The 14,290-nt window shown below is 35.9% G+C and overlaps 1 protein-coding gene across 1 annotated transcript in view; it reads left to right on the forward strand.

Annotated features, from left to right (window-relative positions):
* Positions 1 to 2,623: 2,623 nt before the first annotated feature.
* The window catches only part of LOC139761309 (calmodulin-lysine N-methyltransferase), an 86,476-nt gene continuing 74,809 nt past the window's right edge, over positions 2,624 to 14,290 (forward strand). Inside the window, exon 1 of the mRNA XM_071685359.1 lies at positions 2,624 to 2,815. Within this exon, the coding sequence (XP_071541460.1) occupies positions 2,741 to 2,815 (75 nt within the window). The 5' untranslated portion in view covers positions 2,624 to 2,740. The remainder of the gene's footprint in view (positions 2,816 to 14,290) is intronic.

Genomic DNA, 14,290 nt, shown 5'->3' on the forward strand with positions numbered 1-14,290 from the left:
AGTAGACACAGATATATATTTCTTTACTTGCCTTACTTATTTTTTATAATCTAGGTGACTTTTGCATTTTATTGGTAGTCCATATCTCCCATTTATATAGTAAAGTACAACAATAAACTGTATAAGAATACTGGATATACTGTTGGCCAAAGGAAAACAAGTAATCACATACCATTACATGTCTATTTTCAAAATACCTACATTACTTTACTCTGTACACATTTTCAGAAGCTGTGGTGGCATGTGGGGAAAAGGGTTATTTATAAATGAGGCATCAGTAGGAAGTGAAGCTTATGTTAATATTGGCCAAATGGTTTTTGATAATATAACTAAGGCCGTCAAGCGAGACAGGTTAATATTAACCTGTGTAGCGTTTGCTTAAACTTATTACTAATTGATTATTTATTTTCCGCCAACTTGAAGGCCGTATTATTTATTTCTTATTCTATTTGTTCTTGTGTATGATGTTCTTACAATTAATTTTTTCTATACTTGAAAAAACACAATTCATAGAGACCGGAATTACGACCCACATCGTGGCTGAAGATCGCAACAGATTTCATTAAAATATATACAGAAAAATGATAGACTATTAATGTGAACGTAGATTATAATAATCGACTGGATTACCAACAGTTTTACAAGTGTATTTCACCAAATTTACTAAAAAGACGTAGAATTTCGAAGATTTTCGGGGTTTAGGGATCCTAGATATTTTTTTCCGAACGTAAACATTTTTCTGGAATGGCCATAATTTTCCCCAAACATTGGTGTAACAAAGTCATAGATCGCTGGATTAAATATATTCCACTACTGTAGGTCGTTAATGATATAAAGTGTATAGATTCCTATATCAAACAATAAGGTGGAAGTTATTTCTCAAAGTGCCAACAAAAATGGTTCCCTTACAAACTCAGACTAGTGAGAAACCATTTTTCTGGCTAGATTAACCTTCTCAAAGTTCCTGGTGGATGATGAACCTGTTTCATGCTATATGGTGGTGGAATATATATATGTAAATATTCCTGCCAAGAATTATATGCATATAATCATGTCATATATGCTCGCATGAACAGAGCCACAGCCCGGACTTGTGGAATGTAGCCCCAGTGTTAAGAATTACCCCTCTGATTAATACTTCATTTGAGTTTCGGATTTTATATGTCTGTTACCAGGTATCAAACATTCATCATCATCATCATCATCATCATCATCATCATCACTATCTACATTATTATGGTATTATTATTATACTTAATCGCTGTTTCCCGCGTCAGCGAGGTAGCGCCAGGAAACAGACCAAGAACGGCCCACCCAATTGAATATACATTTAAAGACATAAACACCCATACACGCACATATACATACATATACATACACGTACATAGACATATATACACATGTATATATTCATACTTGCCTTCATCCATATACATACATATACATACACGTACACAGACATATATGCACATGTATATATTCATACTTGCCTTCATCCATATACATACATATACATACACGTACACAGACATATATACACATGTATATATTCATACTTGCCTTCATCCATTCCTGTCGCTACCCCGCCACACAGGAAATAGCGTTGCTACACCACCACTTACTGCAGTTCAAGTCAATTTTGTCCTGGAATCTTCATCAAACACTCCACTAACCACTGCTGCATTAAGCCAAAGACTTGTATGATTATACTAAGCTTCACTTATAACTAAGGTTCACTTATAACTAAGCTTCATAACAAGTAAGCTTCACTAACAATCACTAAGGTTCACTAACAATGGTTAAGCTTCACTAACAACTAAGCTTCACTAACAGTCACTAAGTTTCACTAACAATCACTGTTTCACTAACAATCACTAAGTTTCACTAACAATCACTAAGTTTCAATAGCAACTAAGTTCCACTAACAATCACTAAGCTTCACTAACAATCACTAAGTTTCACTAACAATCACTAACTTTCACTAACAATCACTAAGTTTCAATAGCAACTAAGTTCCACTAACAATCACTAAGCTTCACTAACAATCATACACATGCAAACATAGTTCTGAACAACATACAGTCATACACATATACAAATATAGTTCTGAATATGTGATTAATTCATAATGAACAAGAAGAGATATTACCTTTCTTGGTCCCTGGAGTAATATGTGATTAATGTAATCGAGGTGAGTTTGTATTTCATATTCTTTCGTCTGTTGGTCGATCTTCTTCCTGACGCTCCTGCAGCCCAACAGCAGGGAAATGTGGAGTCCTTTGGAATGAAGTTTTTTTTTTTGACGAGAATACTCTCGTAGTGACACACACACACACACACACACACAACACACACACATCATTGGACGGAAAAGAGTACAGAGCGTCATCGTAGATCCTCATACTCTACAGGAGCCCCACTTACCATCCTCCTGCGTAAAGCGCCACCACGAAACTACAGTAACTACCAGTAACTACATAAAAGAGTTTATAAAGTTTTATGATTAAATATAAAGTTAAAAGAGTGACCAGACATTGTCTTGCTAATGACGTCATTACTTTGTAGACGTCAGCTGCCCGTCTCCTCCAGCTGGTGCCAAGGAAATAGACACTACCTTATTTGCCGTCCTCAACCGTGTGGCGTAGTTGGGTTGAATTAGCTTAGTTATTTTTGTTATAATTATAAAGATTTAACTATCCTTTTTGTATTTGTAGGATTCCTTATACCATAGGCATTGGCAATGACTGGCTCAAATACTGAAAACTGTGAAAGCAAAAGCACAGTTGCCCGTCGGCGTTGGAAGATATTGGCAGAGGTTGGTGATTTATTTTGAGATTCAAGCAAGCTCATCTGCTTTCCGTGTTCTCTTCCACTTTGGTTTAAGTCCCATGTACCCAGCATGTCTTTGGCCTTCATACTCAACTGTCAGCTGGTCGACTTTGTTCGTTGTCCCATGATCTAGTGGCCCTATAAGGGCCCTTGTCTTATGTGTTGATTCTAGGATTAATAAAAAGGTAATCTGCATAAATGTGGTTTGGGAATATGATCCAACTGCTGTGGATATAGGATTAATAAAAAGGTAATCCGCATGAATATGTTGTGGGAATATGATTCAACTGCTGTGGATATAGGATTAATAAAAAGGTAATCCGCATGAATATGTTGTGGGAATATGATCCAACTGCTGTGGATATAAGATTAATAAAAAGGTAATCCGCATGAATATGTTGTGGGAATATGATTTAACTGCTGTGGATATAGGATTAATAAAAAGGTAATCCGCATGAATTTGTTGTGGGAATATGATTCAACTGCTGTGGGTATAGGATTGATAAAAAGGTAATCCGCATGAATATGTTGTGGGGATATGATCCAACTGCTGTGCATATAGGATTCATAAAAAAGTAATCCGCATAGATATGATGTGGGAATATGATCCAACCGCTATGGATATAGGATTAATAAAAAGGTAATCCTCATAAATGTGGTATTGGAATATGATCCAACTGCTGTGAATATATGATTCTTAACAAGTAATGCGCATAAATATGTTGTAGGAATATAATCCAACTGATGTGGATGTGGGATTTAATAAAAAGGTAATTCGTCTAAATATGTTGTAGGAATATAATCCAACTGATGTGGATGTGGGATTTAATAAAAAGGTAATTCGTCTAAATATGTTGGAGGAAAATGATCCAACTGCTATTGATATGGGATTTAATAAAAAGGTAATTCGCATAAATAAGTTGTAGGAATGTGATCCAACTGCTGTGGATATGGGATTTAATAAAAAGGTAATTGACATAGATATGTAGGAATGTGATTCAACTACTGTGGATAAGGTATCGGTAAATGGGCACCATAGAAAGAACCCGAAGATTTGGAAGGAAAAGCTCATCAATGGACGGTAAAGTCCTTGGTTAGGAGCATCACAGAATTGACTTGTGAATTAGGAAGAAAAAATATGGGTTCCATTTACTAAGTAGATGTTAATTAGAGAAAGGAAGCATAAACGTACAGCGTATTGTATCTTATGATAGTGAGACTATCATTGCTTGTATATTCAGGGGAAATGTAGGTAAAAGTATATGTTTGTGAAACTAATAGAAATTAAAAGAACCTGTGAATGCTTCATTTACCTTCCCTTAGAAGCCAAAAAAATATCTTAGTTTTGATCTTACTTGAAAAATATATGAATGTCTTGTTATCTCTATGTTCAGAATTTTGTTCACTGACTGAGCTTGTTATGTTTTTGAATAGAATATTTAAACACGAGGTAAACATTAGCCACTTTTTGAGTTTTTTTTAGATTCAGTTGATTTCTAATGGTATTTCTCGTACTAGCTCAGATAAATCACTTATGTGTCAGGGGACTTATCCTGTAAATGGTCCTGCCCTTTATTATGTTTAACATACTATGTAGTATGATGTGCAGGGTTATGGTGTGTGGGATATCTTTATTATGAATTTGATCAATCATATTTTATTGTGACCAAAATGGCACGAGCAAGTCTTCTCTTAATCAAAGGCCATCTCGGGGGAAAGATATACAGTCAGAGGAAAATTAAGTAGAAATTTATCAGGGGTCACCAGGTGTTTGTAGACTCAGTTCTTTAAGTTAGAATGGTTATGCAAAGAAGGAAAAACAAGAGGAGGAAGAAAATTCTAAAGCTTAACTGTGTGAGAGAAGAAACAATTATAATTGTTAATTCTGAGTGGTCAGTCTCCATACAGCAAAAATGGGAAGCAGCAGCCGGCTGTGTGCCTTGTGTCCAATCCTTGGGGGCAGAGATGTGTAGGCAGTTCATGAAAACCTTCTTCATCTTTCCCAATTTCTTTCTTTTTTTCCAAAATAAATCTATCAGTTCTTTTGTAATTTCTACTTTGTCATATAAAAAAAGCTGCTCTGTTTAAAGATTCTTATCAGCTGCATATGCATGTTGCAATCTTGTTTTGTTTCTTTGTTTCCCTGATTGTCATAGCCATCCCCACTGTCATTTATTTTTCATTAGTAAGATAAAGATAATGCTTCAGTTAATGCTTTCCCATTCTAAATCACTGCTCCTGAATATAAATAACCAGCCGATGCTTTTCTTTCAAATCCATATCTTACTAGTATAGTACCCCTAAACTAGAACTATATCCCAGTTTAGGAACACCTCAGAAGAAACTTAAGTATTTGAGAGAAGCATACATCAGTGGTCTTCTTACACTTATAGAAGTAGTTTAGATCAATGCTACAGTATTTGGAGCATTATATTTTCATGCAGTGATAAACAAGTGATATGGGGATGAGGCTTGGAAGATCGGGGAAAATATGGGAGGTAGATTACATGAATTTGGTGAAAAACTTATGTACTTCAGTAGAACTAAAGAAAAACTTTTTCAGCATGCTTTAACAAAAGCTCTAAATGTTGCTGATGATGTGCAGCCAGCCTTCCAATGTCATTCCACACAGTATGAAAGCTCACCATACAAACATTTCTATATTTCTAGCATAATTTTTGGTAACAATTATAAGTAAAGGTTAAGTTTTCATAGATTTTGGTGTTTCTTTTAAGTATTTCTCCTACTTTTTTCATTGGTCAGCTCAGCTGTTTTCCAGATCTTTTTAGCCCTGCCCCTATTGCATAGTAATTGTCATAGGTTTTAAATCATCATGCTCCTAATGATTTAGCACCTTTGAGAAATCACTTTTGTTAAGAGTCTACAGACATATGTTTCTAATAAATCTGTAAATTATTTTGTTATTTTTGCCATTAATATATTTTACCGATTGCAGATTTCCTATACATAGCCTAACCACTGATTTTACAGTATCTATAAATCCTTATAAGTTTTATAAAGCTCCATACAGGTAAAACTAAATGTCGTAAGTCTGTGTTTTGCATGAAAAAATAACTTTATCCCCAGTTTTATCTTAGCAAATGAAGACTCAGGAAATATGATTGGAAACTTCCATCTGGAAACAAACTAGGAATACAAGTATACTCTCAAAGCTCTTTCATTTCTAGGAATCCAAAGCACATCTTTTCTTAATACTTTAATTATTTGCTTGAGGGCATGGTAACAATGATATATCACTGAAGAAAGTCACATTATTGGAAATGTTACAGCTAGCAGAACTGTATACCATCTCCAACAATTACTTTAAATAATGTGAGACTAGGTTAGATATTTTACGGTATCTTTCATGACATATTTATCCATTTTACAAAAGAAACACTGAACCATTACTACCTGAAAGGAAACATAATATTCATTGTAGCTTAAAGCAGCATACAATTTAAAGTAGTCACTATGGAAGGAGTGGAGATCTGCTAATTGTAACACATTCATTTATGTTTTTTCACTGATACTGATAATTCATTTTCACAGTGTCCCTAAACTAAACAATTACCTTTTCTTTCATGATGTCAGCCAAAGTGAAATACCTGTGTTCTCTGTGTAGAGCATGTGCCCTGTACTTTTCTTTAGAAAAATGATGAAATAACCATGAATGGTACTTTATTCATATGAAGTACTTACTCCATCACTTTATAATGTGAAAGTGGGTAAAAGGCTTGTATTTATTTATTACTTATTTTTGTTAATTTACTTTCTTTGCTTCTCCTTCTTAGTTGAGTTTTTGAAAAAAATAAGCTTCATGGGGTAATTGACAAGATGCTAGAAACAAGCTGTCAGAAATCACTATAGCTTGGCAATTGAGTTAATCATTAAAACTTTACAGTTATAAGAAGTGGCAGGGGATGGGGAAAGGGGATTGCTTTAACTAGCTTGGAGTGGACATATCATCCGATGGAAAAATGTAAGCTGAAGCGAATTATAAGGTGAAAGAGGGAACTAAAGTTCCGCATGCATATAGGAGTATGTAGAAGAAGAGATTTAGGTCAGATATGGATATATTTGAAATCATAGTAATCCCAATAGTATTGTATGGGTGTGAGACTGGCCTTTAATGCAAAAGAAAAGTGAAGACTAGATACGTTGGAAATTTAATGCTTGAGTATAATATGGGGTATGAGGTGGCCTGAAATGTTAAGAATGATAGCATAAGGAAGAGATGTGATGGTGAGTGCAGGATGGTTGAGAAGGCTGACCAGGATGTGCTGAAATGTTTTGGACATAGGGGGAGATTGAGTGAAGAAAAAGTGTTGAAGAGGAGTTATGCATCAGAAGTGGATTGAGCATAGGGAAATGGGAGATGAAGGAGGTCCTTAGTGTTAGGGCCTGAACATGAAAGAAGGTGAGTGGTGTGCATAGGGTAGAATGAAATGGATTGATTTGGTACATGGGGCAGTTTATTGTCATTGGGCAGAAGAAGAGCATATAAAGGGATCGAGTTAAACTATGGGATTTGGAAGTGGGTGATGATAGGCCTCGGCTGTATTGCATTATACATAATGACTAATGAATGCATGTGTTCAAGTGATGTCATTGTTTTCCTCGTCCTGATGCTACCTTGCTAAGGCAATAATGTCTGAAAAAATTAAAGAAATATGACGTAAAATTTGTCAAGAACAGCAATACAAGTTGAGTGTCCCTTATCTGATATGCCTAGGAACAAAAGTGTTTTTTTAAATTTTGGAATATTTGCATGTACATAATGAGATATGTGGAAAGCAGGATGGAATGAAAACAAATGAGTTATGACCAAGACATACCTCAACGTTTCGACCGTTCAATGGTTTTCCTCAGGAGATACTGATTCCAGCATTTGGCAGGACCTCGTTCCCTTACACAAGTCATCAAGTCCAGTCTCTCCTTTGCCACTCCAAACCTCCAGCCTGACCCAAGTGTGTTCCCCAGCAAGTGAAGGTCACCTGGTTGGATGCCTTTGTGGGTTGCTCTCTGATTGGATCACTTGTCCTGATGCCTCCCACCCATTCACAGTGATCTTCAATGCCTGACGTGACCAGCAGATGAATGCAGACCTTGTGTTAATGTTTTTCCTAATCCCATCCTCTAGGTAAGCTTTCACACTATCACTAAATGGTTTGTTACTTGCCCGTAGTTGCCTTGGTGTCAACCGTTTAATGATAGTATGAGATCTTACCTTGAGGAAGGGATTAAGAACAACGTAAACAGTAGGTCTGGGTTCATTTGTTGGTCATGTCAGGCAGCGGAGGTTGCTGTGAATGGGTGGAGTCAGCAGACAAGCAATCCAATCAGAGAGCGACATGCCAAGGCGTCTGACTGCAAGACTTCTCACTTGCTGTTGGACACTGCCCCGCTGAATGCTGGAATCAGTATCTCCTCAGGAAGACCGTTGAACGGTTGAAATGTTGAGGTATGTCTCAGCCCAAACCCGTTTGTTTCCATACCATCCTCTTTTCCACATTTGTCATGATGGCTAATAGATTATGAGATATCTTGGGGATGGGACCCAAATCTAAACACAAAATCCATTTATGTTTCATATACAATTTAAACACAAAGTCTGAAGGTAATGTATACAGTATTTTAATAAGCAAAAGGGATAAGAGTGAGTGCTCAAATTACAGAGGTATAAGTTTGTTGAGTATTCCTGATAAATTATATGGGAGGGTATTGATTGAGAGGGTGAAGGCATGTACAGAGCATCAGATTGGGGAAGAGCAGTGTGGTTTCAGAAGTGGTAGAGGATGTGTGGATCAGGTGTTTGCTTTGAAGAATGTATGTGAGAAATACTTAGAAAAGCAAATGGATTTGTATGTAGCATTTATGGATATGGAGAAGGCATATGATAGAGTTGATAGAGATGCTCTGTGGAAGGTATTAAGAATATATGGTGTGGGAGGAAAGTTGTTAGAAGCAGTGAAAAGTTTTTATCGAGGATGTAAGGCATGTGTACGCGTAGGAAGAGAGGAAAGTGATTGGTTCTCAGTGAATGTAGGTTTGCGGCAGGGGTGTGTGATATCTCCATGGTTGTTTAATTTGTTTATGGATGGGGTTGTTAGGGAGGTAAATGCAAGAGTTTTGGAAAGAGGGGCAAGTATGAAGTCTGTTGGGGATGAGAGAGCTTGGGAAGTGAGTCAGTTGTTGTTCGCTGATGATACAGCGCTGGTGGCTGATTCATGTGAGAAACTGCAGAAGCTGGTGACTGAGTTTGGTAAAGTGTGTGGAAGAAGAAAGTTAAGAGTAAATGTGAATAAGAGCAAGGTTATTAGGTACAGTAGGGTTGAGGGTCAAGTCAATTGGGAGGTGAGTTTGAATGGAGAAAAACTGGAGGAAGTGAAGTGTTTTAGATATCTGGGAGTGGATCTGGCAGCGGATGGAACCATGGAAGCGGAAGCGGATCATAGGGTGGGGGAGGGGGCGAAAATTCTGGGGGCCTTGAAGAATGTGTGGAAGTCGAGAACATTATCTCGGAAAGCAAAAATGGGTATGTTTGAAGGAATAGTGGTTCCAACAATGTTGTATGGTTGCGAGGCGTGGGCTATGGATAGAGTTGTGCGCAGGAGGATGGATGTGCTGGAAATGAGATGTTTGAGGACAATGTGTAGTGTGAGGTGGTTTGATCGAGTGAGTAACGTAAGGGTGAGAGAGATGTGTGGAAATAAAAAGAGCGTGGTTGAGAGAGCAGAAGAGGGTGTTTTGAAGTGGTTTGGGCACATGGAGAGAATGAGTGAGGAAAGATTGACCAAGAGGATATATGTGTCGGAGGTGGAGGGAACGAGGAGAAGAGGGAGACCAAATTGGAGGTGGAAAGATGGAGTGAAAAAGATTTTGTGTGATCGGGGCCTGAACATGCAGGAGGGTGAAAGGAGGGCAAGGAATAGAGTGAATTGGAGCGATGTGGTATACCGGGGTTGACGTGCTGTCAGTGGATTGAATCAGGGCATGTGAAGCGTCTGGGGTAAACCATGGAAAGCTGTGTAGGTATGTATATTTGCGTGTGTGGACGTATGTATATACATGTGTATGGGGGGGGTTTGGCCATTTCTTTCGTCTGTTTCCTTGCGCTACCTCGCAAACGCGGGAGACAGCGACAAAGTATAATAAAAATAATAATAATAATAAGCTTGTGCATGAAACAAGTTTTGTGTAACACTGAACCATCAGAAAGCTAAGGTGTGACAATGTCAGCCTCCCATGTGGACAGTCTGCGGATGTTTGGCATCACCTTCATTCTTGATTCTGAATTTATATGCTACTGATAAACAATCATTTTCTCACATATTTACACAGAGCAGAGAATAAGCAAAAAGCACAGTTAGTAATGCACATAGGTCTGGCAGCAACGATTGTTTGTAACAAACTGGGGCCAATAGAGCATCAGAGCCCAGCATTGGCAAGTGAGGTCAGGTGTGGAATTTTCCACTCGTAAGATCATGTCATCGCCCAAAAAGTTTTGGATTTTGGATTTTCAGATCAAGGATGCTCAGCCTGTATTTTAAGTTTTACTGTATGTTTACTTTGAATATGTACTTTTGCATCTGAATTTATTGATGTTTTATACATTTTAGCTTTGTATTTTGGAAAGAAAAAAATCTTCTCAAGTTTGACCTTGATATTGCAACCACTTTTTTGTTTCCATGCCACAGAGTTTTTTATTTTTAAGATTATAATGTGTAGCCATCCAGACATTCATTCTTTCAATGATTTGTATTAGAATCAAGACGATTTTGCTTTTAGAAATTTTTTATGTGTAAAAAGTAGTCATAAGAAAAAGTATATGAAAAATTTAAGTTCCATATTATTAGGGGCCAGTTGTTATTTTGGATCTCTTCCAAAAATTTCCATTCTGGTTTATTTCAACCACAATTTCTTTTTTTGTCTCAAATATTTGTATTTTTAAAAATGGATATTCAGATATTTTTACCAAAGATTTATTGATGATATTGTTAATGTTAAAATGTACAAACTTCGAGTGATTTTTATGTAAACTAAAGCAAAACTTGATAGGAAATTGAAGATGGAGTGAAGAAAACAAGGACTTTCACCAAATTTTAATTTCACTCATATCTTGAGGGGATCAAGATTTGTATTCTTGGAGAAAAAATGCATTGTTTGACATTTTAGATGTCATAAAAAATCAACTTAAGAAAAATTTTGATTTCAAATTTTATAATTTTTCTTAGAAATTTTCATTTTTACTTCAGGAGCAAGTAGGAACAGTAAAAGCACTTAAGTAGTAAAGAAAAAACTCTTTCCAAAACTATGAATAATTATTGTTGAAAAGCTATTTTTCTGGAGAAATGTTATCCTTTCAAACTTGCTGCAACTTAGGAAAGGGAAAATAGTTTTCTTTTTATTGATTTCTTGTTCTTATAGAAATGGTGAATTTTTGAAGAATCATGGATTTATATCCTCAGAATAAGTAAAAAATTTGGTCTCTTGAAATGCAAATGTATGATGATGTTTATGTTAAACTAAATTTTGACATGAAAATCAATTTGTAGTGAAGAAAACAAAAATTTTCTCCATAACTTTACATGGGACGGAACACCAACGCAGAGGCAGACGTCAGCGATGATGCTGGGGTGACTACTTAAGCTCTTCATACTCTTCAGTGTACTCATGAGATATTGTGAGGGGCGAATGATTTCCACATTCAATAAGAGCACTACCAAACCCCCTGATCCTACAGTCTCAAATGAATCCCCCTATGTGGCGAGGGACTTTCTGGGAAAATGTGAGGTTGAATATAAGGAACTGTGTGCAGCTCTCCCAACCAAATTACCTTACCTTGGAGATCATGGATGAACATACTTAAGGCATGGTAATGTCATGCACAGGATGAGGAAAGCTGTTATAAATGTTAATGGTCACAAACGTATTTTTAAAGTATTTAAACTGAACTAACATCAGGAATATTACATGTTATGGTCCTCAATTTATGCCAATAATCACACCAAAACCGATGTGATTTTGTCACATACAGACTTCTCAAACACGTTGAACACTTGATAGTTGATGTATGCCCGGCTGCGATGCAGCATGAAGCAATGATGGACAATGAAAAATTTATGGAACACTAGACAAATTTGTACAACTAAAGAAAGGTGAAACTTCACAAATGAAACACAGCATGTGCATATCAACCAAAATATTAGAGTAAGCCTAACTTTATGCATATTTTGCGTTATTGAAATGTCAAAATGTAAAGCCAAGTGAATGTAAATGTGTAACAATTCAGTAATCTCAAACACAAAGCTGTAAAAACCTATAAAGAACTAAATTTAAGATTACTCCCATTAAACTTTATCTGTAAGGAACATTTGTGGAACACAAGACAGAAATGATAGAGGTGTAGGCTGACTCATGATGGACAATCTCATTTTTTAATGAGATCAGTATTTTTTTTAACGTGTCCAGTTCTTACATGTTAGCAGCAACTTTTGTTGAGTGGGAAAAATTCAGGAAGTTGAATATCAAGTTAGTGCAAGAAAAGCAGATAGTTACCTTTATTTAATTCATAACAATTGTCTTTGTATTTGTTTAGGCTTTTTTTTTGGGGGGGGTGTATGGATGAAACAGATGGTTTATTTTACTGTTCATCACTCTTGTACATAGTAGATCAAAAGTTAACCATAAAGAAAGATATGCTGATTGAAACTCAATCACTGAGAGGAATTATCAACCAAGTGTTGTAAAGATTGAAATTATGGATAGACATTTAAGGGCATTTCATACCCTTCTTTTTTCCTTTTTAATTTGTAAGACAAATTTTCTGAAGAGGAAAAATTGCTGGATTTGTATAATGTGTGAAATCTAATTTCTCAGTAATTATGCATTAAGGTAAATTTTTGTATTATACATTGATTTTGCCTGCAGTGTTTGAGCATTGCTGTGATGACAGACATACTAATAGGTCCCATGTTGGGGATAGTTTGTCAAAGAAATTTTGTATTGAAAGAAAGGATATAACTTTTGTATCATATCACTCTTTAATTTTAGTAAGATGAATATGTAAATGCAAACTTTTCAATGGAAATTAAGGCTGTAACCCATGATTGCAAGTTTATACTGTTTTGGTTAATGTAAAGGCACACTTACAGTCTTTTTTGATTTCCAAAATTGGCTGAAAATAAGTGTTTTTCTTTTGCTACATTGGGACCTTAATGTTAAACTTTTAATGAAGGAGTGGAAGGACTGTGATACAAAGGGAAAATGGGGTTAGAAAAAAACTATCTAATCAAAGGTGTCCCCTAGTTAGGGGGCAATGCTGCCTGAACCCTGCATAACCAAGTTTAAGACACCATTGCCTTTAACATTTACAACTTACCTTTCTCTTGGTATAGCACTCACCATGAAGATTTTTTGGGGAAAAAAATTAATTTTGATTTTTTTGCCATTAATGAGTAAGACTGAAAAGTATAATTCTAATTTGGGTATTGCCTAAGTTATACTACTTAAGAAAAAGGTTTAACCAGGAAGTTAACCTCCCTCATAACTCAAAGAAAATCTAACTTTTCTGAACATTTATGTAGTTATTTCCCAGCATCTAAAGAAATGAAGACACAAGACCACTAACTCTAGTTTGGTTTTTACATTACATAAAATTGTTTAAGCTAAAGCTGAACCTGGCTCATAACTTGCAGAAATTCTCACCTTTGGCTTTGGGATTCAAAATAGATATGTGATATTTTTTCAATCGATATTTCCACCCATTTTGATATTCTGAATAACTGTGTTGCACAGGAGGCAACACAAGTGTTCTATGGAACACCCTTCTAACTTTCGAAGCAGAGGTAGGGGATGCTAGATTGATGATTGAATCCTGGGGTATCATATCTTGTTTGAAAGCTAGATGAATGTCCACTCCTCCCTGGATGCAGATCAGTTAAAGGGTGGAATGTCTAGTGAAAAATATATGGCATTACTTGTGTTAATTTTTTAATTAAAGTCATGATTTAATGATATTTTCATATATTTTCAAGCCTGAAAAACTATTAGAGCAGTAATTGAATGGTTGAAAACAATAATTTTAATGGAAATAGGCATTTTTATGAAAAATGGGTCACATCATAGAGATACTTGTCTTTGTCATACCTCATTCATTTTTAGTCCTACATTGATGTTCATAATTTCTGCACGCATATTGTCTAGTACAAGTAGAAATCAAACATTGGGATGCATGGGACTTCTATGCTGTCTTTAACTTTTCCCAGATTTTTGAGCATTTTTGAAAAACATTAATAAAATCTAACCTGTTTTGCATCAGCTAAGCATGCTTTAGGCTATCGCACCAACATAATAGTATAAGGTTCTCCTTTTTCTGTATAACCAATCTTACATCCTCCTCTCTTAGGGATTTTAGTGAATCATTTGTTGTGGTTCTTGACTTTTCTAAAGCACGTGA

Source organism: Panulirus ornatus, chromosome 40 (assembly GCF_036320965.1).
Source record: "Panulirus ornatus isolate Po-2019 chromosome 40, ASM3632096v1, whole genome shotgun sequence".
Classification (NCBI taxonomy): domain Eukaryota; kingdom Metazoa; phylum Arthropoda; class Malacostraca; order Decapoda; family Palinuridae; genus Panulirus; species Panulirus ornatus.